The 22,625-nt window shown below is 42.3% G+C and overlaps 1 protein-coding gene and 1 long non-coding RNA gene across 3 annotated transcripts in view; one reads left to right on the top strand and one right to left on the bottom strand.

The window, feature by feature from the left end:
• Window positions 1-11,595, top strand: part of LOC119967595 — a 17,585-nt gene extending 5,990 nt beyond the window's left edge. Inside the window, exon 2 of the long non-coding RNA XR_005461021.1 lies at window positions 10,705-11,595. This is a non-coding gene — a long non-coding RNA (uncharacterized LOC119967595). The remainder of the gene's footprint in view (window positions 1-10,704) is intronic.
• LOC119967586 (RNA-binding protein 38-like) lies at window positions 1,922-22,625 on the bottom strand. Of its 2 annotated transcripts, XM_038800305.1 has the most exons (5): window positions 22,486-22,625; window positions 22,144-22,304; window positions 9,376-9,499; window positions 6,873-6,924; window positions 1,922-4,731 (listed from the first exon to the last, which is right to left on the bottom strand). In XM_038800305.1, exons 2-5 carry the CDS (start codon window positions 22,300-22,302, stop codon window positions 4,476-4,478), a joined length of 591 nt encoding a protein of 196 aa, XP_038656233.1. In that variant the 5' UTR covers window positions 22,303-22,304; window positions 22,486-22,625; the 3' UTR covers window positions 1,922-4,475. The 2 variants fall into 2 exon arrangements, with proteins under 2 accessions (XP_038656233.1, XP_038656241.1); XM_038800313.1 differs by having other exon boundaries at window positions 6,873-6,915; window positions 22,144-22,616.

Below are 22,625 nucleotides of genomic sequence, written 5' to 3'. Positions count from 1 at the left end.
TGGAGACCGATTTTGTTAGAATGGGGGGGGGGGGGAGAGAAACAGAGGATGAGAGTGTGACTTGGCAGAGTTTCTTAGGCTGTAAAAGAAAGATAAAGTTCACATTGAGGGGGTCTGTGGAGGCATTCTGTGGAGGGAATTTGCCAAAGATGGCAGCCATTTATCGACTTCTTTGAGAACAGTTAAGATGTAAGGGGGGGGGGGGGGGGGGGGGGGAGAAAGAAAGAGAGAGAGAGAGAGAGAGAGAGAGAGAGAGAGAGAGAGAGAGAGAGAGAGAGAGAGAGAGCTGGGACATGAGGAGGTAGGGGAGCTGGAGAATGAGGAGGTAGGGAGCGGGATGATGGGGTGTTAGTTATTTAGTTGATTTGGTTATTTGCAGCCATGTTGGCTTGTTTGGTTTTGTTGTTGTGTTAGATGTGCAAATAAATAAATGCCTCGATAAAATATATATTTTTTAAATTCCTTTTCCCCGGCAAACAGCAGCACTCCGGACATAACAGTCAGAGGTTTGTCCCCTGAAGCTGGGACACCAAGGGCGATGTTACTCATTTCTGCCCATTTAATAGACAACAACAGTCAGGGATTATGTCCAAGAAAACATTTTGCTCAGTATCACACCATATGGCGCAGTTATACACTGAACCTAAACAAACCCATGAAACAGATTTAAAGAATGAAGGCCATCATCCTAAAAGGCAGATCATGGAAAAGTATAATTGATATATATTTGCAAACACCGTGATCTTCAGTCAGCCAAACTGGTTTGAGCCCCAGCTCTCACTTTGTGAACAGGGCAAATGTTTACATGTCAGTTCCTGCCAAGCTCAACATTTAAACTCACATATTAGAAACATGTATGTATTAATGTTCTTTTAATTCCCTTGACAAATATTCCCCTCTTGCAAGCTTCAACTTTCTTGCTTAAAGGTACATCTGGCAGAAGACTTTCTCTTCTCTTTGGAAAATCAAACAGTCCCAAGCAGTTGGGGCTGACGTAAAACAAAGGTGCTGACGTAAAACAAAGGTAGTAGCCAAGGAGAATGGTGCTATTGTGGCACCTTGTGTATCCTCTTATCTATATAAGTATCCCCTCTTATCTAGACAAGTGTGAGAGGCCGGGGGAGTTGTCGTTTTAGAGTGGTGGGGGAAACTTTCAGTATCTGGGTATTCAGGTGGCGCAGGGGTGGGAGCAGCTGCATAAGCTGAATTTGGCTTGGTTGGTGGAATAGATGGAGGATTTTAGGAGGTGGGATGTACTGTTACTGTCATTGGCTGGATGGGTCCAATTGGTGAAGACGACTGGGGTGGCAAAGGGTGCGGATTGAGTGGTCTGAGGATCTATGCGTTGAGGGCTTTCCGAGCTTGGAGGAAGAATTGGAGTTGCCTGCTGGGAATGGGTTCTGGTAATGGCAGGTGAGGTAGTTTGACTGGAAGCAGGTACCATCCTTTCCTCACCTGCCACCCCAGGCGTGACAGGACAAGGTGGTGTCAAGAATAGGGGTAGGGGAGGGATTGGGAGGGAGCTCCAATTGGAGTAGTGAAGCACAAGTGGGAGGAGGATGAATGCATTCTCGTTGTGTGTTAGGCTTAGCCTTATTCAGTTTAAGGTGGTCTACAGGGCACATATGACTGTGGCCAAGATGAGCAGATTTTTTTGAAGGGGTGGAAGATCGGTGTGCAGGTGGGCCCACAAGTTCTGGGCATGTCTGAAGCTTGGGAGATTCTGGCAGGGATTTGCCAACAATCAGAGGTCCTGAAGGCAAAGGTGGTCCCAAGACCAGAAGTGGTGATCTGGTTGGCTTGCTCTATATAAAGGGATTGTTTGTTACGTTAATATACAAATGCCTCAATAAAATTTTCAAAAAATGGTACCTAGCCCAAGGCAAAGTGAAAGATGACCTCGGGCCAAGTGATGAACAGAGGGGAGGACACATCTTCAGCACCTATCCTTTAGTCTTTTGACAATGACTGGTTTTGAATGCTCCAAGCAGAGAGTAAACAACCAGCTCTAGAAATGAAGTATATTAATAGGTGCTCCTGGGGTTATAGAAGTAGTCTTTATTATACAAAGACAACCAGGAAAGCACTTCTTGCCACCTCGAGTCAACACTATGGAGAAAAATAAAATAAAAAGTAAAATTTTTTAAAATCACATACACTTCATAGGGTGTTGAAAAATAGGACAAATAATTTTGAAAAATAGGACAAATAATTCAAATAACAAGCTATATCAATCGGATTGTGAAGGTCTTATTTCATAATATATCCCAGAATTGTGGGCACAGTGTCTTTTAAATAAACATATACATCTTTTTTTCCTCCTCTCCCAAAAGGAAGGTATGGGAAGGATGCCAAAGTACTGTTTGCGTGGGTTTCGCCCCCACAACCCAAAAGATGTGCAGGCTAGTTGGATTGGCCACTTTAAATTGCCCCTTAATTAGAAAAAATAATTGGGTACACTAAATTTAAAAATAAATAAATTTTAAAAAAAGGATGCCAAGGTAGGCATGACTAACATGTTGAAACAGTGGACTAGATTGTGAGGCTAAAGATGTGTAACCTAAATTCCTCTAATTCATTCACCTCTTCCTGCCCAACATTTTTATTCCTTCCCAAATCCACCCATACTTATTGATCTAAATTATCACTCTCTGCAATCCCAAGTATCTGGGGCAGAGTACAACAGGCAAATTGAGTATCGTGCAAGAGATGCTACTGCATACAGGAGGAGTGGATGCCAGATTCTCTTTGTGGGTGCCAATTCAAGGAGATCTTTCTTGTAAATTAAAAACTCCACCAGATGAGTTGCATTTTTCAAGTAAATTTAGAGTACCCAATTATTTTTTTTCCAATCAAGGGGCAATTTAGTGTGGCCAATCTAACTAACCTGCACATCTAGGAGTTGTGGGGGTGAAACCCACGCAGATAGAAAATGTGCAAACTCCACATGGACAGTGACCCAGGATCCTCAGCACTGTTGGCAGCAGTAACCACTGCACCGCCATGCCACCCCTGATGAGTTTTGTAGTGTAATCTGAAGGGAGCGCACCATAAGTCACAAGATCAAAACAGGGACTGGACATTCTCAGTTTCAAAGTACTGGTAGTGTCTCAGCCCCTCCACCCAAGCGAGTAGCACTGACAAGCATTCAGTTGTGCAAGGACTAAATCAGCTAATTCAATTTTGGGTCCTTCTACTATTCAATTAAACATATATTTACCAAGAGATATACGAAAACTTGTTTTGCCTTTGGCAATTGTATTGCTTGGTACAGTTGTTAAGTGAGCAGATCTTATCTCCAAACACCACAATGGCAGAGATAATACAAGGACAATGCATTGGATTTCTCAACTGTTTGTAGGCATCACTTCTTCCAAACAACTGGCTCAGAAACTTGTGGGTACAAACCATATTAATGTTCCATCACAAAATATTGACAAAGACGTTTGCATCATGGCAATCAGTTTTCCTCACATTGGAACCTGGACACAACATTTCTTCGAACTGCATGCACTTAACAATTAACAGCTGCAAAGTTGGTTGAAAGGAAATGCACTACATACATTTTGTGCATCCTTTGTATTAAATATGAAAATAACAGTTCAATTTTCTCATGTTTATAAATACTCATTTAATTTACTGATTAAGCCAAAAAGGTAACATTTCAGCATTCAAATAGATTAATTTCAGCAATTTATGGTGAAGGATTTGCAGGTACTAAGTCCTCACAATCAACACTATTGACTGATTACATAATTTCATAAATTACTTCAGCATTGTTTCCCCAGGTACAAGTGGATAGATGCATAGCTGATTCAAGCAAATAATCCCCAAATATACTACTTCCACAATATGTTCAAAGTATAAGGTACAATTATATAAAAATCCTGAGCTGAGCATAGAATTGCAATGTAACAAACAATCCCTTTGTATAGAAGTCCAGATTCTGTATGTAAGCATTTATAGCCAGATTAGAAATTGCATTTCGTCAGTTGACTGATACTCCAAGTTGAGAAATGTTGAGTTGGCCAAGGCAGACACTGATGGAGAAATGGGTGGTTAACCTCAATCTCCCCCATTCTCTCTTCTCCCCCACCCCACCCCTGCCTTTATTCAAATTAATCTGTTAGATAATAATTTCACATTTCCAAATAAAAAATACTTGCATACCGACTTTTACCTTCCGAGTTGGGAAATAAACCTCAAGAACAGAAATACTTAGTGTTTTAACTTCCAGGAATCCTGGAAGGAAGGATGGGAAAGGAGGAAAATGATCCAAGAAATATAACACTAGATCTGCATTTTCCTCTCATTTTGGATGAATTTTTTTCTTTAAGAAAATTTTTTAAAAGTAAGATTTGTATTGAGAATACAATATTAGCTTCAAATGGTACAGGTGAACCCAGCCATATTAGAATTTTCTTGGGAGTCAGCATTCAAGATTTCAGCCAGTGTTAACAAAAGCCGATCCAATGCTATCGTCTCTGAAGTCCAGTTGTGTGCAATGCTGTTGGCTCATGTTGTCCTTGGCTTAGATTTGGAATTCCAGTCTGTAATGGAAGCTGCATTGTGTAGGCGTATCCAAGGTTAGGGTACTGAGGGGAGGCTGGGTAGAGATGTTCATAGGTGGGGTATTGTGTATACAATGCAACACTGGAATCCAGGTATGAGGTGGAAGGCAGAACCAGGCCAGGTTGAAGGATAGTCTGTGGAATCAGGTATGGTGCAACACTAGGTGGGGAGGGGAAAGAGGAAAAAAAAAGACAAAAAAAAAAGTTTAGGTTAATCTTGCAAGTACTGATAGTATTCTACATACTTAATTTTTGGTGCTTGGTCGATTCATTCACGCATACACTTACTCTTTTGCACAGCTATACACTCATAAGGCTGACTGGTGCATGGCATGTGAAGCAGCTTTCAGCTAACTACTTGGCTGTGCAGTCAAGAGAAAACATTGAATTTATGTGCATCATGGAAAATCCAGAAGCTATTTCTATTATTTCCTAAAGTGAAGTTACACAAGTACACTACAATAAAGCCGAGATACTGTTCCTATTTTTCCCCTTTCATGGGATGTGAGCATCATCGATGAAGCCAACATTTGTTAGCTATCCCAAATTGCCCAAGATTCTTCAGGCACTTTTTACAAAATTATTGGGTGATGATGCAACGCTGTCACAGCACCACATATGTGGTCAGCTAGGTTCAGTGGCAGTAAGTACTCTTACTGGAATCCGAGGCAAAGGCCTCAAACCCCACTCCAGGATTTGAGTACACAGTCTACACTGTTCAGCATGGATTGTGCGCTGCTTTGGTGGCAGGCACCGCCTTTCAAATCAGTAAATAAATTGAGAACCTATCTGCCTGTTGATGTGGGCACAAGAGATTCCATGGCACTATTTTAAGAACGGGAGTTCTCAGTATCCTGGCCAATATTTATCCTTCAATCAACACCATCAAAACACATTAACCAACTGCCACACTTTAAGGCACGGTGCCAAATAATAAACAGACCAGTATAACAGGCAGCAAATGACATTACTATAAATACTTGCAGTCCATGTCAATGAAAACAGCAATAAAGAGCAATGGTTTGTTTTACTTCTAACATGGGCACCAATCCCAAGAATCAAAGGTAACAGATTGTGAGACAACACCACCTCTTGACACACATGTTCAAAAACCTGAAAAAAAAAACTTCAAAACCAAGATTTACCCACCCACCAACAGTTGAACAGCACCTGCTTCATCTTATCCATCTGTATCAACTAACAGCAACAAAATGTTATATTATTTCCTCCAAAGCTTATTGGCAGCTCTCCAAACTTGAAATTCATCTCCACACAGTAACAGATCTGAAGGTTAATTAATGATGGGCAGCACGGTGGCACAGTGGCTAGCCCCAGGCCACTGTCTGTGTGGTTCTCCCAGTGTGTGTGTGTGGTTCTCCCTGTGTCTGCGTGGGTCTCTTCCCACACAACCCAAAGATGTGCCGGTTAGGTGGATTGGCTAAGCTAGATTGCCCCTTAATTGGACAAAATTATTGGGTACTCTAAATTTTAAACAATGCTGGGAATGAGGTGCAATCTGTGCCAAAACCGTTTGGAACAGCAGACTTAATTTTTAAGCAGCTCCCTGGATGCACAAGTTGTACCAGCCTCATCAGTATTATCCAAACTAGACTAATGAATAATCTTCCAAAAGGTTAAAGAACTTTTAGTTTCCGAAGGAGTTTTATATTAAGGATATTTATCCCTTGAAATAACCAGTACGGAACTTTAGGACTTTAAGCTACCACATGTAGCAGAATGGTCGGACATAAGCGCACCTGCTGAGTACCAGGTCAGACTCTCCCTCGCAAAACAAAGGGGGCCAGGAAAAGTAATTTCAAACACTGTTTGCAGGACTTCCCAACAACTGGTTTACAAATTGGATTATACGTGGTACGTGAGCAGATTAAGTTTTCTCCTGAACATAGTCAAAATGCTGGAAGGAGATCCAAGAAGGAGGAGACAGTATGAGCAGGGGAACCCCGCTGAACTACTGTACTTGTTCTGGATTAATTGATAGAGTAGGGACTTGACATCAGCCAAGTAATCCTTTGAACTTTAAATAGTCTACAGAAAGGAAATGACAAAGTGATCTACGAGACTGAAGTCAATCCTTACATTGGAGTCAAGGGTGGAGAATGTGCGCAGAATAATGCACCTCAAATATTCATGGGTGAAACCCAACCAAACATTTTCTCAACAGCCAAAGAAACATGTAACAAAGGCAAGGAATGAAGAAAGATTAATTTCTCTTAGGTATCGACACACAGTGTCAGGATCATAAATTTGAAATATCTCTCAGAAGGAAACATGTTAACTTACCCATATGGTCTCTGCATCAGAGTTGAATGAACTTGTTGCAGGCCTAGACCCCCTGCCATTTAAGCCCAGGGGGGGGGGGAGAAAAGAGAGAGAGAAAAAAAAATCAGTGTTAAGAGTAGGTTTAGATCCAAATAAAAGTGATAAGGACATTTGATGGCTGGGCTTCTCCGTTGAGAGTCTGCTCTACTACCGCTGTTAGCGAGGGCGGGAGAATTTGCGCTCAAATCAAATCTTACATTCACTGCAGCAGGACGGGAGAATCCGCTATCATGAACGGATGGTGAATCCTGCCCATTATCTTGCACGGAGATTGAGAGTTTAGGCACAAGAAACCCAAAGTATAAACATAAATATCTCAGCTGAGTGAGATTTTGGCAGCCATAAACATATTAAATGCATGTATATCCAGCGCTCTCTTATTGAACATTAGCTATAACAGAACAGAGTTCAGCTACTGGTTGAGATACTGAATTACTGCTAACCTCATGGAATTGACCATCAGTATGAGTCATAAGATAAATGGGATAAATGTTCTAGCATTCAACAACATGACTAAATTAAATCTAAAGTAGAAATGAGAATATTCAAAGCAACAAGGATCTGAATATTCAAGAAGATTCTACGTATATGGATTGCAAAGTTAATTTTTCCCCAAACTACTTTCCATTACAATTATTTCCCCTTTTGTGAAGAAAATGGATACAGCCAGCAGCAACATTTCCAAAGTTACAACGAGCAATGATCTATGCTCTTTCAATAATCCCTTGTGCATTTGGTGCGACTGCCAGATATTTTCTCCTATCAGGATGCCACACGGTATGATAGCGGATGGCATCTTGTTTTCTGGCTCTCCATTTAAATGTATTGAACAGGGCGAACTCCCTGTACTTGCATGGTGGAAACAGACTGAAATTTGTGCCAGTGGAGTTATTTGGCAGTAATGAAGACTCATCACTCCATTAAAAAAGGTAGCTAGACTAAAATGGACAAGCCCCAAATTTCTCAGTCTGTTTCTACCATGCAAGTACAGGAACTTCACTATTCAACATATTTAAATGGGGAGCCTGAAGGTACAGTTTTCCCACAACTTTGAGCAGAGAGAGAGATGGCACGGTGGCACAGTGATTAGCTCTGCTGCCTCATGGCACTGAGGACCTAGGTTCGATCCTGGCCCCAGGTCAGTGTGTGGAATTTGCACATTCTCCCCGTGTCTGTGTGGGTCTCACCCCCCACATCCTGAAAAGATGTGCAGGATAGGTGGATTGGCCACACTAAGTTGCCCCTTAAAATTGGGGGGAAAAAAAGAATTGGGCACTTTAAATTTAAAACTTAAGAGCAGTGACACACTAACAGCAGCTTCAATATCTACATTGGAAACTTGCATTCACATGAAGCAGTTACCCAATTTGTGTATGATGGGCGTGTGTCGATTTTCACTGTTGTTCTGTAACATAATGGTTCAGAATTTGTTGCAAATGTTATTTGGACTCTTGTGCAATAAAATCAAACAACGAAAGCATGGCATTTACTAATGTGCCCACCGAGATGTGCTGGTGCACAGCAATTGCTTGTCACACAGGGGATTAACAGGCTGCACACAACTGGTGGTCTCCAAGATGTGTACATGCATGGCAATCTTTAAAGGAAATGTGCAGTCTGAGAAATGGGCCAGCCACAGTGAAGAAAAACAAATTGCAGGGAGCATTGGTGTTCCACTGTACTTTTACTACTGGTTATACTTGCTTCAGCTAACTTACACTTGGTATCCTCAACAACCATGTGTGGTTCAGTAGAGCACTATTTGGGAGATCTGCAAGCAGGTTTGCCCATTTCATTTTGAGAAACAAATTTTTTTTAAATACCTACATGTATCTTACCATTAACGTCAGACATTTCCAGTTATTTCCAAGATCGGGTTTTAATCCATTATTGCTTTAATAGGTACCCCAGCCCTTCTGAACTTTTGTCTTTACATGAACTGTTTTAGCAAACTTTGACAACGTGATAAACTGGCATCTCCTTACATCCATCTAGATTTGAATTTTAAAACAAACTGAGGTGCGAACAAAACACTGCCAACCTTTAAAACAAAAGGTGCTACCTGAATCAGAGTAGCGAGATATCTTCAAAGATCTTAACCAAATGGGAATTAAACTCAGATTGTCAGGACTTGCGCCATCTACTTGCTCGCAGAATAAATTAAACCAGGTTATGACTGAACATGACATCCATGCTCGAGACCAACAATAAGCAACTGCATGGGAGATCAACAACTTGCATTAATATAGTATATTTTCTGCAGGGGAAGATGCGTCATTCACATATGATCACATGTGTTGTATTAAAAACTGGTTGTCATCTGAATGCAATATTTTCTGTCTTTACAGCTTTAAGGTTGGCCACACCCTAATCTTAAACTCCAGTCTTGGATCAAGTCATAGTGCACCAGTGGTTGGTTGGGGGGGGGTAAAGGAAACAGTCACACCCAAGGATTCAAACATACCTGAATGTACCATACGGGGTTTGGCCCCAAGAAAGGCAAGGTTCACATTAGTCTTTCTTCCATCAATGATGGGATTAGGATCTTTACATGCCCTGTCTGCTGCAGCCCAATCTGCCATGGTGACCTGCAATTTAAACAATAAAATTATTGTGTATGAAAGCAATACCAAAAAAGGAGTATGGCTTTAAAATTCAGTGATTGGTTTCAGAAAGACAGTCATGCAACAGCTGTAGATAGTTAAAAAGACAGCATTCAAGGTTGCATTATTGCACTATTTGATTTTTCACAACTGCAATTCACACGGAGGCTGGCGTTCAATGGGCAACAGCTGTCATATAGTGCCTCCTACAAGTGGCTAATCATGTGCAAACCTGGTGGGAACATCTGCAGGTTATTCAATCACTGTGGATATCCAAGATGATTCAGTAACAATAATGTATATAGAACCTTTGAAAACATATCAATGGCCTCCCAGCCACATCCAGAAGATTAGGCCAGATGATAAAAGCTTGGTTCAAAGCATTAGGTTTCAAGGAGTTTAAAGGAGAGGCAAGAGAGATGAAGGGAAGCTGCCTGGGCAACTGAAGGCAGAGCCACCAAATTATGGAGCAATTATCATGGATGCTGAAGAAGCCAAAATTAGAGCAACTTTGTGGAGAGTTGTGGAGCTGGAGGAGATATAGATAGGGAAGGGTGAAGCCATCAAGAGATTTGAAAACAAGGATCAGAATTTTAAAAAATAAAAATAAAGTTATTTGCTTGATGGGGACCCATTGTGAGTCAATGAGCACAAGGGTAATAGGGACTTGGTGTAGTTAAGGCATAGGCAGCAGAGGTTTTGGATGATGTCATGTTTACAAAGGATGGATTGCGAGACCAGCCACAAAGTGCATTGGAATGGTCAAGTCTAAAAATAACAGGGGCATAAATGATGGGTTTCAACAGCAGATGAGCTTAGGCATGGATTAAGTAACAAAATTGAAAATAGGCACGTCTTGGTGATGCTTCAAAGTGGGTTTGGAAGGAAGACCAAAAAAAACCCCCAGTAGTTTCAGCCTTCCTAATGTTCTGCCCTTCTAGTACATAATTCAACACAAACACATGCAAGTGACCCATGAAGAATTAAAGTGATCATGTAAGAATTCAAATGGATTTTCCTCATGTTTGTGGCTAGTTGATGATGGCTAATTCAGCACAGAACAAAGATTTCAAAGCCCTGAAATGAACCAGAGAAGTTTACAGCATAAACAGGTCATCCAGCCCATCATGACTACCAGCTTCTTGCCAGAAAACTAAGTTTCTATGTTCTCTTTTTATATTCTTTAACAGGTGTGGGCAGCATTAGCTGAAACAGCATTTAAACCCGGGTCCTTAGTGCCGTAGACCCAGTGCTAACCACTGCACAACATGCCGCCCCCAAAAAGTGATTTTTAATCCACTGGTTGAAAACCTGGATTAAACTTTTCAAAAAGACAATTTAAAGAAAGACAATTTGAACTCCCAGCTCAAGATGGGTAACCCAATTTACATTACTATATGTTCCAATTCACTGAATGGAGCCAGTCTGTCTGCAAAACCCAAAGACAATTACTTCAGGGGAACTTGGAAAAACTCACACTCCCGTCTCATTCAGCAAGGCATTTACAGCAATCACCTGAGGTATTCAACTGTTGGAGATGGGCAACTAATATAAATCACTTGGACAACAGGACCCCGGCTAAGTTAGAATACATGGACAAGTATTTTGTTTTTTTAATCCATTAGCTGTTCGAAGGCTGATACTGTGTGTATCAAGACATGCTTATCTCAGCATAATGGAGAAAAAGGAACTTGGGGAGAAGCCCCAAATGGGATTCCTCTTGTTTTTCCACAACCCACCTGATAAATTTTGAGCCTGGTATGCTGATGGTGACCATCTAGGAATGCCCTACTACACAAAGATTTCTTAAAGAATCCAAACCAGAACTACAGTCTCCCGAAGAACCACCAACCAACTTGTTTTCCATATCTTAAAAATCAGAAGCATCAAGACCAAATTCAGCCTAAAGCCAGCCGAGTGACCAAACTACAGACTATACTTTTCTTATGAATTTGGTCAACCTATTCTTCATCAGGCTGTATTTGTGTAGATGTCAACTGTGAGTGTTTGTGTGAGAAGTCAGTGTGTGTTTTATTATTCATATCAAGTCTAATAAAGCTGGTCTTTAAAACCTAGGAAAACCTGCCAATTGATTATTTTATGATCACAGCGCATATACTATAAGTACTCATGGAATTGGCAATTTTTTTTTCCCAAACAAAAAATCTGTTCCAATCAAACAAGGAGAGCACAGACGGGAGCATTCTTCTCCTCACCCCGGTCACAATTCCGGTCATTTAATCCGTCCCATTCTTCGACAATGAAAACACCATTTAATTACAAAAACTTGTTGAAACTCTTAACAATTCAAGATAATTCTCTCAATTTGCAATCCACAGAGCCATTCTACAGTTGGCTCAACCATCATTTCAGGAAACAAAAGTGAAATTAGTTGATCTCACTAAATTGGGACAGATTACAATTTTGAAACACGTTTTTAAGACTGAAAGAGATAGATGGGCTCAGAGGACGGGCATGTCCAATTCAATTTTGATGCGATCTTCCAAATAATCTTTCAAAAATCAAGGGCAGCATGGTAGCACAGTGGGTAGCACTTGCTTCACAGCTCCAGGGTCCCAGGTTTGGTTCCTGGCTTGGGTCAACTGTAGAGTCTGCACGTTCTCCTTGGGTTTCCTTCGGGTGCTCTGGTTTCCTCCCACAAGTCACAAAAACGTGCTGTTAGGTAATTTGGACATTCTGAATTCTTAGAGTACCCAAACTGGTACTAGAATGTGGCGACTAGGGGCTTTTCACAGTGACTTCATTGCAGTGTTAATGTATGCCTACTTGGGACAAATTATCTTTAATTATTATTAAATGTTACCAACTTACATTTTTTAAATCAAGCGAAGTCAAGACACTTTGACAGAAGGTTTGACGGGCAGCACGGTAGCACAAGTGGCTAGCACTGCGGCTTCACAGCGCCAGGGTCCCAGGTTCGATTCCCCGCTGGGTCACTATCTGTGTGAAGTCTGCACGTTCTGCCCATGTCTGCATGGGTTTCCTCCGGGTGCTCCGGTTTCCTCCCACAGTCCAAAGATGTGCAGGTTAGGTGGATTGGCCATGGTAAATTGCCCTTAGTGTCCAAAAGGTTAGGAGGGATTAGTGGGTTACGGGAATAGGGTGGATGTGAGGGCTTAAGTGGATCGGTGCAGACTCGATGGGCCGAATGGCCTCCCTCTGCTCCGTATGTTCTATGTTCACAGATATTGTGTACCTGCACTGCCATTTAAGAAATGGGTCTAGAATATAGAAGCAGAGGAAACCTAGAGTTCATTAGGGTGTATCAAACAATGGTCAAAGCACACATTCACTAGAAATAAGTGATTCCTGTTCGAAAGACAGACCGGAATCTAAAGGACTTTGCTCACCACCCACAATCTCCACACACTATGATAGAGAATATGATTATACATGGCAAATAATGGTTATTTCCAATGCTTGAAAACACTAATGAAAGAGCATCAATTCAATTCTTTCCAATTATCATTGAGATTAGAAAACTGTATTTCATGCAAGTAGTTGAATTTTGCCATTCATAGGAAAATTATGAAAAATAATTCCTTTTATATTAAAAAAAGAATGAGTGAATAGTTTTGGAAACAGGGAAGGGGTAAGCAGGAGACATTAGCCTTGGTGGTTTTATTATCATCCCAGACCTGACCCCAACAGTGGCTAGGATACTGAACCAAAAACCCAATATTTTAGTTTATTTGTAAGACTGTGCAGAAAGAAGATTCATCCAGGAGTGATTGCATGAAAAAAAATAGGGCTTTGCTATTTCTTAAACAAAGCATTATGAATACAATATTAAACTTTTTAAACTTGGACCCTTACAGCTTAGTATTATCCCCGAGCACTGTAACTCTAGATTAAACAAGAAATATGCAGCTCTCAATCCATCTTCAGTTAGCATGGCATAGAGTAATACTTGCTTTATAAGACAGAGTTGGGTCCAGATAGAACCCCTTCAGATTGAATATCTTTTTAAAAAACTGGTTCACCGACATGTTTCAGCTTCTTCCTTGTACCCAGACAAGACTGCTCTGCTTTACAGATGAGAAGAGAATTGCAGACTCAGTTTCAGGCAGATCAGAATTCATCTCTTCTCTCTCCCAAAGCTACTCATTACCTCTGCATTCCTGGGCTTCCCCCAGCAATGACTTCCATCTCACCAAGCTGAAAAACAAATGATCTCTACAGGCTGCAAAAGCATATCAACTCCCCAGGGACTTGCCCAATCAAACCACATTCCTCTGGTGCGATTTCCTGGAAGCAAAACAAAATCCTTTTTAAAAACATGACCAGTGCAGTCAAACACACTACAACCCCAGGCTTTTAACCCTAAATTGTCCCAATATTTAGAAGCTAATATTCCCCAAATCCTCCAATCATCACAGTTTGGAGAAAAACACACAAAGCAGGGCTTATTGAGCAGAGCAGATTGATGGTACTGCAAGACTCAATGTTTTTAGTTCACCCAGGAACAAAGTAACTGTGACAAAGTCAAATAACCAGGACGCAAACTACAGGACAATTATCTTGAGAATGGAACTAGACGGAGTCACTGGTTTGTCTCTACCCGTAACAGAGCAATGCAATTGCTAACAGTAATCAATCATTGTCAAGCTGCTTTACACAAGTCACTGCAACAACCCTACACACTAAAAAAAAATATTTGGCAACTCTCTTACTCTTAATTGTTTGGTTTACATCCTTGATTAACTGCTGTCCAGCAAGATTTGGATGTTACATACAATCTAATCCTTTTTAAATAAATATTTGACAAAAACATATCTGTAGGCTTCAAGGAGCATTTTAAAGGAGGAATGAGGGGTAGAGTTAGGGAGGAAATTCAGAACTTTGGACTTAAGCACCTGAAGGACAGCCACCAACAGGGAAGGAATCAAAAGTCACGGATGTACAAGAGGCCAGAAATGGAAGAGTGCTGGCGGGTTGTTGAGCTGGAGGTTATAAAGACCGGCCATGAAGATATTTGAAATCAAGAACGTGAATTGAAAAAAAACAAACGTGATGACAGACTCAAGAGCCAATGTAGATCAGCAAGCAAAGGGATGATGGGCAAAGATGAATTGCAGCAGGATGATCTCAAATTTACAAGTACAGTCAGGAGAGCATTCCTACACAGAAATCCAGCAGTGACACAGCCAGGAAATGTTATGGAGGTGGAAGTAGGCATCCTTGGTGATATTTAACTGGAGGAGCAGATATTGAACTGGTGGAAATTTCAGCTCATCTGGTATTGGATTGCAGATAAGCTTCAGGATAAATCTGAGCAGAAAATCTGAGTGTTAAAGCGAATGAAAGGTCAAAGTCACAGAGTTAGGAAGTACATGGAGTGATAGGTTGGGGCGGAGCACACTGGGGTGGGAAGTTTTCCAAGAATAAATATAGAAGGAAATAAGCTTGGGAGAAGGAAGATGATCACATCACAACAAAAACACTCCAAAAGTATCCGATTGGCTGGGAAAGACCCCATATTAATTTTCTTTTTACAGGGAATGATCGGAGATGGCTTTATCTGCAATTGATATGATGGGTATAGGAGACCAGACAAGATGACAATATCAAAGGCTCCAATTTATCGGTACCAACACCCATCCGGATCCTTCCTCCCCTCCCATTTGATCCCAGTTCTTGCCGTGTATTCATTGTACCCTCCGACCTTCCACTCTCCGATACTGAAATGATCAGTGCTCAGTAAGGATCAGTTCTATTCCCTTACCCCACCCCAATGAACTTGAGACTCAGCATGATGTTGACCTCTTCTTCAGTCACCTCCTTGCTCACTTCTTTGGGCAGGAGTCCTCCCCACCTTCAGTATTCTCTCTCCATCCTCTTACCCACTTTTCATCGTCACGCCAACAAGTTTTCAAATCAGTCATCTTATTTTCTCTGCTCCTCTCACCACCATAACCTGTCCCCCTCTGAACGTGCTACACTCCATTCTCACTCCAAAGCTGACTAATCAAACCTGTTGTCTGGCATACTGACCCCTTATCCTGCAGAGGCTGAATGCCAACTCTCACTTCTTACCTCCTGGACCATGACCTGCTCAACTATCAAGCTATTGTTTCCACGACTGTCACTGACCTCTGGAGGTCTTCCCTCCACAGCCTCAAACTTCAGTATCCCAACCCCACAAAGCCCACTTTTACCTCCTTCCCAAAATTTACAAAACAGGACTGTCCTGGTAACCCCATCATTTCAGCCAGTTCCTGGTCCTCTGAACGTATTTCTTACCATCTCGACAGTCTCTTCCCACTTACATTCCTAATTTATCTGACGCCCTACATCATTTCAACAATTTCCACTTTCCTGGCCATAACCACCTCTTCTTCACTATGGACATCCACTCTCTCTGCACCTCCATCCCCCACCAGGACAGTTTGAGGGCACTCCGCTTCTTCCTTGAATGGAGACCTGAACAATCTCCATACACCACCAGCTTCCTCTGCTGAACTCATTCGCTCCTTAGACAGCTTCCCCTTTCACTTTTTTCATTTCCTCCAAATAAAAAGGTATGGCTACTCACATGGGCCTTAGTTATGCCTGTTTTATGTTGGGTATGCGGAATGTGGAACATTCCTTCTTCCAATCCTATTAAGGCCCCTGGATCTGGAAAACTTCATCAATTTTGTTTCCAGTTTCCACTCCTCACCTTCATATGGTTCATTTCTGATACGTCCCTTCTTTCTCCATCTCTGGTGATGCATGGTCTACTAATATTCATCACAAGCCCAACTCCCCCAGCTACCTCAACTGCACTTCTTCCCAAGGACTAAATTCCATTCTCCCATTTTCTCGGTCACATCTATCATGATGACACTACCATCCACAACAGTGGCAAGTCATTCTTTTCCCTCGCCACCAAACATCAAGCTATTGTTTCCAGGACTGTCACTGACCTCACCTTGCGCCCCCACCCACCCCCTCCCACTATGGCTGACAGGGCCCTCAGCATTGTCCAACCTATTTACACTTCTGCCCTCACTCCTTCTCCTCTCTCCCAGAACCATATAGGGTTCCTCCTGTCCTCATTTTCCAGCAAACCCGCCTCAATTTTCAAAAGGATATCCTCCACCATTTCCACCAACTCAAATACATTTTCCCCTCACCACCTCTTGTCAGCATTCCTAAGGGACCATTCCCCTACCCTGGTCCATGCCACTATCATCCCCAACACCTCATTCCCTTCCCACGCACTAACAGAAGGTTAGTGCCTCTACCACATCATCCAAGGCCCCAAACACTCCTTCCAGGTGAAGCGGTGATGCACTTGCACTTCTTTCAATTTAATCTACTGTATTTGGTGCTCGCAATGCAGTCTGCATGGGGAGAAGACTGGGTGGCTTCACTCAGTCCTCAAGCATGACCCAAGCCTTCCTATTGCTTGCCATTTCAATTCACCATCTTGCTGTTATGCTCACATTTCTGTCCTCAACCTGCAACAACATTCCAGTGAAGCCCAGTGCTAGCTGGAGGAACAACACATCTTTTATGATTTGGCACCAAGTTTAGCAACTTTAGAGCATGAACTCTGTTCACCATTTTAATTCTCTCTCTTCTCTAAAACCCGACCCCAGTACCAGTCTGCATCTCATTCTCATATTTTGCTTTAATGCTGATCTTTATTTCACTATTAACTCTGTTTCAATCTTTAATCGTATCATTACCATTTCCTTTGTCCCGTGTTTTATGACATCTCTGTCATTTAATCTCTCCGGACCTCCATTTTTAAAAATAATCATCTGTATTAGCGTCACAGGTAGGCTTACATTAACACTGCAATGAAGTGAAAATCCCCTAGTTGTCACACTTGGCGACTGTTTGGAATGTCCAATTCACTCAACAAGCACGTCTTTCGGGACTTGGAGAAACCGGAGCATCCGGAGGAAACCCACGCAGACACAGGGAGAATGTACAGACTCCGCAAAGACAGTGATTCAAGGCAGGAACCGAACCCAGGTCCCTGGCACTGTTCCAACAGCACAAAAACCATTAACATTTCTAGCCCTCTCAGTTCTGACTGGATATTAGACTTTGTTAACTGTTGTTTCTCTTGCCAGGGATGCTGGCAGACTTGCTGAGATTTTCCAGATCAAAGGCTGGTCCTGAATATGGATTTGTGAGCTCAAATGAAGGGATAGCAGGACGGGCAACACATGTGGAGAAGGTAGTCAAGAAGGCATATGGCATGCTTGCCTTCATTGGCCAGGGCATTGAGTATAAGAATTGGCAAGTCACGTTGCAGCTGTATAGAACCTTAGTTAGGCCACACTTAGGAGTAGTGTTCAATTCTGGTCGCCACATTACCAGAAGGATGTGGAGGCTTTAGAGAGGGTGCAGAAGAGATTTACCAGGATGTTGCCTGGTATGGAGGGCATTAGCTACGAAGAGCGGTTGAATAAACTCGGTTTGTTCTCACTGGAACGACAGAGGTTGAGGGGCGATCTGATAGAGGTCTACAAAATTATGAGGGGCATAGACAGAATGGATAGTCAGAGGCTTTTCCCCCAGGGTAGAGGGGTCAATTACTAGGGGGCATAGGTTTAAGGTGCGAAGGGCAAGGTTTAGAGATGTACGAGGCAAGTTTTTTTTTTGCACAGAGGATAGTGGGTGCCTGGAACTCGCTGCCGGAGGAGGTGGTGGAAGCAGAGACGATAGTGACGTTTAAGGGGCATCTTGACAAATACATGAATAGGATGGGAATAGAGGGATACAGACCCAGGAAGTGTAGAAGATTTGAGTTTAGACGGGCAGCATGGTTGGCACGGGCTTGGAGGGCCAGTTCCTGTGCTGTACTTTTCTTTGTTGTTTGGATAGGACATGTTTTCTGGAGGAAAATAAAAACGGAGCTCTTTATCTGGAATGCCCCATTGCAATTACTGTCACATTGTATTTGCCCTCAATGTAAATTTGTAAAACGTTGGTCTAAATCTTGCCCAAGTCACAAGTTGGAATTGAAAAATCATTTAAAAAGGGACATCAAGGCATGAGCTCAGACATGTACCAGACCAATGGGAACTACTTCCAGTTGGGCCAAACAGCACGCTTCCTGGTGATGTGTTTTTAAGTTATCAGGCTTTCCAAATTCCAATTTACTGTCATGCTATCAAACTGTTGTTGCTTCCACCTCTATATCACGGAGTAAGGCTGCATATTATGCAGGCATCACATATTTTCAACCAACGTCAGCTTGATTCAGAGCCAAAAAAAAAAACTTGGGTTTTGCCAACAGGTGGATGTACACAACACCTATGAGTTCAGAGAGAAACATATTAGTTCAATTTACTGGACAACGCTAGAAATTCAAGGATCAAGTCTCGCCACTATAATAATGGAGTCAACATATGGCAAGAGGGCAAAGGGGCATAATGACGGCCAGCATATTACTTTGGGCGGAACAAAAGATGAAACATTATTTGCTATAATGTTAATATCACCTGTACACATTGTACCGATAGGTGACAATATCATATCCAAAGTATTGTTTTATTTATTTATGGGATGGGGGGGACTCACTGGTTAGATCAGCAGTTATTGCCCATCCCAATTTGATTTATTATTATAGTGAGAAGTAGTTTCTTGCATGATATACAGACAATGCATACTGCACATAGGGAATGAAGGAGAGACTGCAGGATGTAATGTTAGTCATAGCTAGGGTGTGGAGAAAAGATCAACTTAATACGAGGTAGGTCCATTCAAAAGTCTTTTTTTTTTTTAAATGTAGATTTAGTGTACCCAATTCATTTGACCCAGCGACAGTGAAGGAACAGCGATATACTTCCAAGTCAGGGTGGTGTGTGACTTGGAGGGGAACCTCCAGGTGGTGCGGTTCCAGATATCTGCTGCTCTTGTCCTTCTAGATGGTAGTGGTCGTGGATTTCGAAGGTGCTGCTAAAGTAACCTTGGCGAATTCCTGCAGTGCATCTTGTAGATGGTACACATGGCTGCCATTGTTCATCAGTGGTGGAGGGACTGAATCTTTGTGGAAGGGGTAGCAATCAAGCGGGCTGCTTTGTCCTGGATGGTGTCGAGCTTCTCAAGTGTTGTTGGAGCTGCACTGATCCTGGCAAGTGGAGAATATTCCATTGCATCCTGACTTGTGGCTTATAGATGGTGGACAGGCTTTTTGGGGCCATGAGGCGAGTTATTCGCCATAGAATTCCTAGCCTTTGACCTGCGTTGGTAGCCACAGTATTATTATGGCTAGTCCAGTTCAATATGGATTGGATTTGATTTATTGTCACGTGTACGGAGATACAGTGAAAAGTATTGTTCTGCGTACAGTCTAGGCAGATCATTCCATACATGAAAAAACATAGGACAAATACACAATGTAAATACATGGGGACAGAGATCGGATGAAGCATATGGAGTGTAATACTACTTAGTAAAGAAGAAGATGTGTGGAAAGATCAGTTCAGTCCATAAGAGGGTCATTCAGGAGTATGGTAACAGCAGGGAAGAAGCTGTTTTTGAACTTGTTAGTGTGTGTTCTCAGACTTTTATTATTTCCTGCCCGGTGGGAGAGAGAATAACCCGGGTGGGAGGGGTCTTTGATTATGCTGTCTGCTTTCCTAAGGCAGCACAGGGTGCAGACGGAGTCAATGGATGGGAGATGGTTTTGCGTGATGGACTGGACTATGTTCATTACTCTGTAGTTTAAGGTATGATCAGTTTCTGATCAATGGTAACCCCAGATTGTGGATTGTGAGGGATTCAGCGATGGTAATGCCATTGAGTGTCAAGGGGCGATGGTTAGATCCTTTCTTTTAAGAGATGTTCATTGCCTGCCAGTTGCATGCCGCAAATGTAACTTATCAGCCCAAGCCTGGATATTGTGCAGGTCTTGCTGCATTTGGACATGGACGGCTTCTTTATCGGAGTCGTGAATGGTGAACATTGTGCAGTCATCTGCGAACATCCCACCATCTGACTTTATGATGGAAGGGATGCCATTGATGAGGCAGTTGAAGTGGTTGGGCCTAGGACACTGCCCTGAGGAACTCTAGCAGTGATGTCCTAGAGTGGAGATGATTGACCTCCAACTACCACAACCATCTTCCTTTGTGGCAGGTATGACTTCAGCTAGTGAGTTTTTCCCCCCTGATTCCCATTTAAAAAAAATAAATTTAGAGTACCAAATTATTTTTTCCGCCAATTAAGGGGCAATTTAGCATGGCCAGTTCACCTAGCCTGCACATCTTTGGGTTGTGAGTGTGAGACCCACGTAGACATGGGGAGAATGTGCAAACTCCATACAAACAGTGACCCAGGGCCAGGATTGAACCCAGGTCCTCCGCGTCCCCCGATTCCCATTGACTACAGTTTTGCTAGGGCATCTTGATGCCATACTTGGTCAAGGTCAGTCAGTCTCCTCTGGCATTCAGTTCTTTTGTCCATGTTTGAACCAAGGTTGTAAGTAATACGGTCAGAAGTCGAGTGACCCTGGCAGAACACGGAGCATCCATGGGTAGATTATTGCTGAGTAAGTGCCACTTGATAGCACTGTTGATGACTAGATTGATTGGGCAATAATTGGTTGGGTTGGATTGGTCCTGTTTCTTGTGTGCGGGACACACCTGGGCAATGTTCCACATTGCTGGGTAGTCGTCAGTGGTGTAGCTGTACTGGAACAGCTTGGCTAGGGGTGTGGAGTTTAGAATGAAAGACAGTAATATTGGCGTATTGTTCATTAATACCGCATTCTTTTCTTTGGAGTACCAACCATAAGATGTTCAGCCCTTCCGTCATTTGCAATGCACATGCTCACGTGGACATAAAGGCCATCAAACATGAACCAATAGGGATTTCCTATAGTGTTCCCTCTAATACTCTTCAAAAAATAGATAGGTCATTTTGTTTGATTACATGTAATAAAGAATGGGTTCAACATTTTTTATGGTTAGCATTGGGAAATTTAGAATGCTGTCCAATACATTAATTACGCGTACATACAGATCTAGATAAATAAAGAGTAATAAACACCCTTGGCTATCTCAATACTCGTGCATGAAAAGATTTGGAAATATTTCGCCGGTCCTTCACTGTGGTTGGGACAAAATCCTGGAACTCTCAAAAAAAACAGCGACTGTTACCGACACCACGTGGATTGGAGCAGTTCAAAGAGACAGTTCACCACTACCTTCTCAAGGGCAGTTAGGGGTGGGCAACAAATGCTGGCCCAGCCAGCGATGCCCACATCCCGGAATGATTTTCTGAGCTTTAACCTTCTGGAGTGTGGTTGGTAAAATGGCAAGACCAAAAGATTGTGTTGATGGTTACAGCTGCTTTACTTCCTTGGTTACTTGGTGGCGATAGTTTGTGTAAATATACAAGTTTTGAGAACACAAATACAAGGCGCTTTCTACCAAAGATCAGCGAGCCTGGCTCAACAGTATCGCCCTTCTCGCATTATATTTCTATTGGTCAACGCTCAATTATAGGAGTTTTCACCCAACAAACTTGTCCCTTTTTTGGTTAATTTCAGCCGCGGCATCTCAATGAAATAATTCAACTTTGTTTTCCCCCCCTCTCCAGAAAGGGATGAGGAATGGGACATTTGGCCCTGGTATTGTTGATAAATTAAAGATACTCACAAAGCCATAACCTCGAGATCGTCCGGTCAACCTGTCCGTTATCACCGCTGCTTCTTCAATCTCCCCGAATCGCTGGAAATACCGCCGCAGAGATATTTCGTTGCTGTGATAAGGTAACCCACCCACGAAAAGCTTTCGAAATACTCTATCCTTATTCATAGCTGGTATCAAGGACAGGAGGGGGGGGGGGGGTGTGGAAGATACAAAAAAATATATACAACTCGTACAATAAAAAAATCACGAGAGGAACTGATTATATGATTAGCAGTAATTAACTCATTATTTGCGTCCAGGTGAAGAGAATTCGTAACGGGCACACTTTGTGGGTAAGGAGTTACTCACTAGCTGGCTGAACGCGTGTCTGCTGCGGAATTCACTTCTTTGTCTCGCCGCTCACTCCCCCTCTTAGTTGCTTTTGTTTCTTTGTAACTCTCGCAATGTATCCACCCGGGACCACGGGGACCCCCCCTCCTAACCCCATT

Source organism: Scyliorhinus canicula, chromosome 1, assembly GCF_902713615.1.
Source record: "Scyliorhinus canicula chromosome 1, sScyCan1.1, whole genome shotgun sequence".
Lineage (NCBI taxonomy): Eukaryota > Metazoa > Chordata > Chondrichthyes > Carcharhiniformes > Scyliorhinidae > Scyliorhinus > Scyliorhinus canicula.
Note: the sequence above shows the minus strand (reverse complement) of the source record. Positions and strands in the feature narration are given on the sequence as shown.

Excerpts from the sequence above, each read along its gene's own strand:
- LOC119967586 (XM_038800305.1), bottom strand. The coding sequence starts at position 22,302 with ATGAATAAGGATAGAGTATTTCGAAAGCTTTTCGTGGGTGGGTTACCT. Across the intron at positions 9,500-22,143 it reads GATCTCGAGGTTATGGCTTT|GTCACCATGGCAGATTGGGC; the intron begins GTGAGTATCTTT and ends TTTAAATTGCAG. Across the intron at positions 6,925-9,375 it reads ACCCCGTATGGTACATTCAG|GGGGTCTAGGCCTGCAACAA; the intron begins GTATGTTTGAAT and ends CTTAAATGGCAG.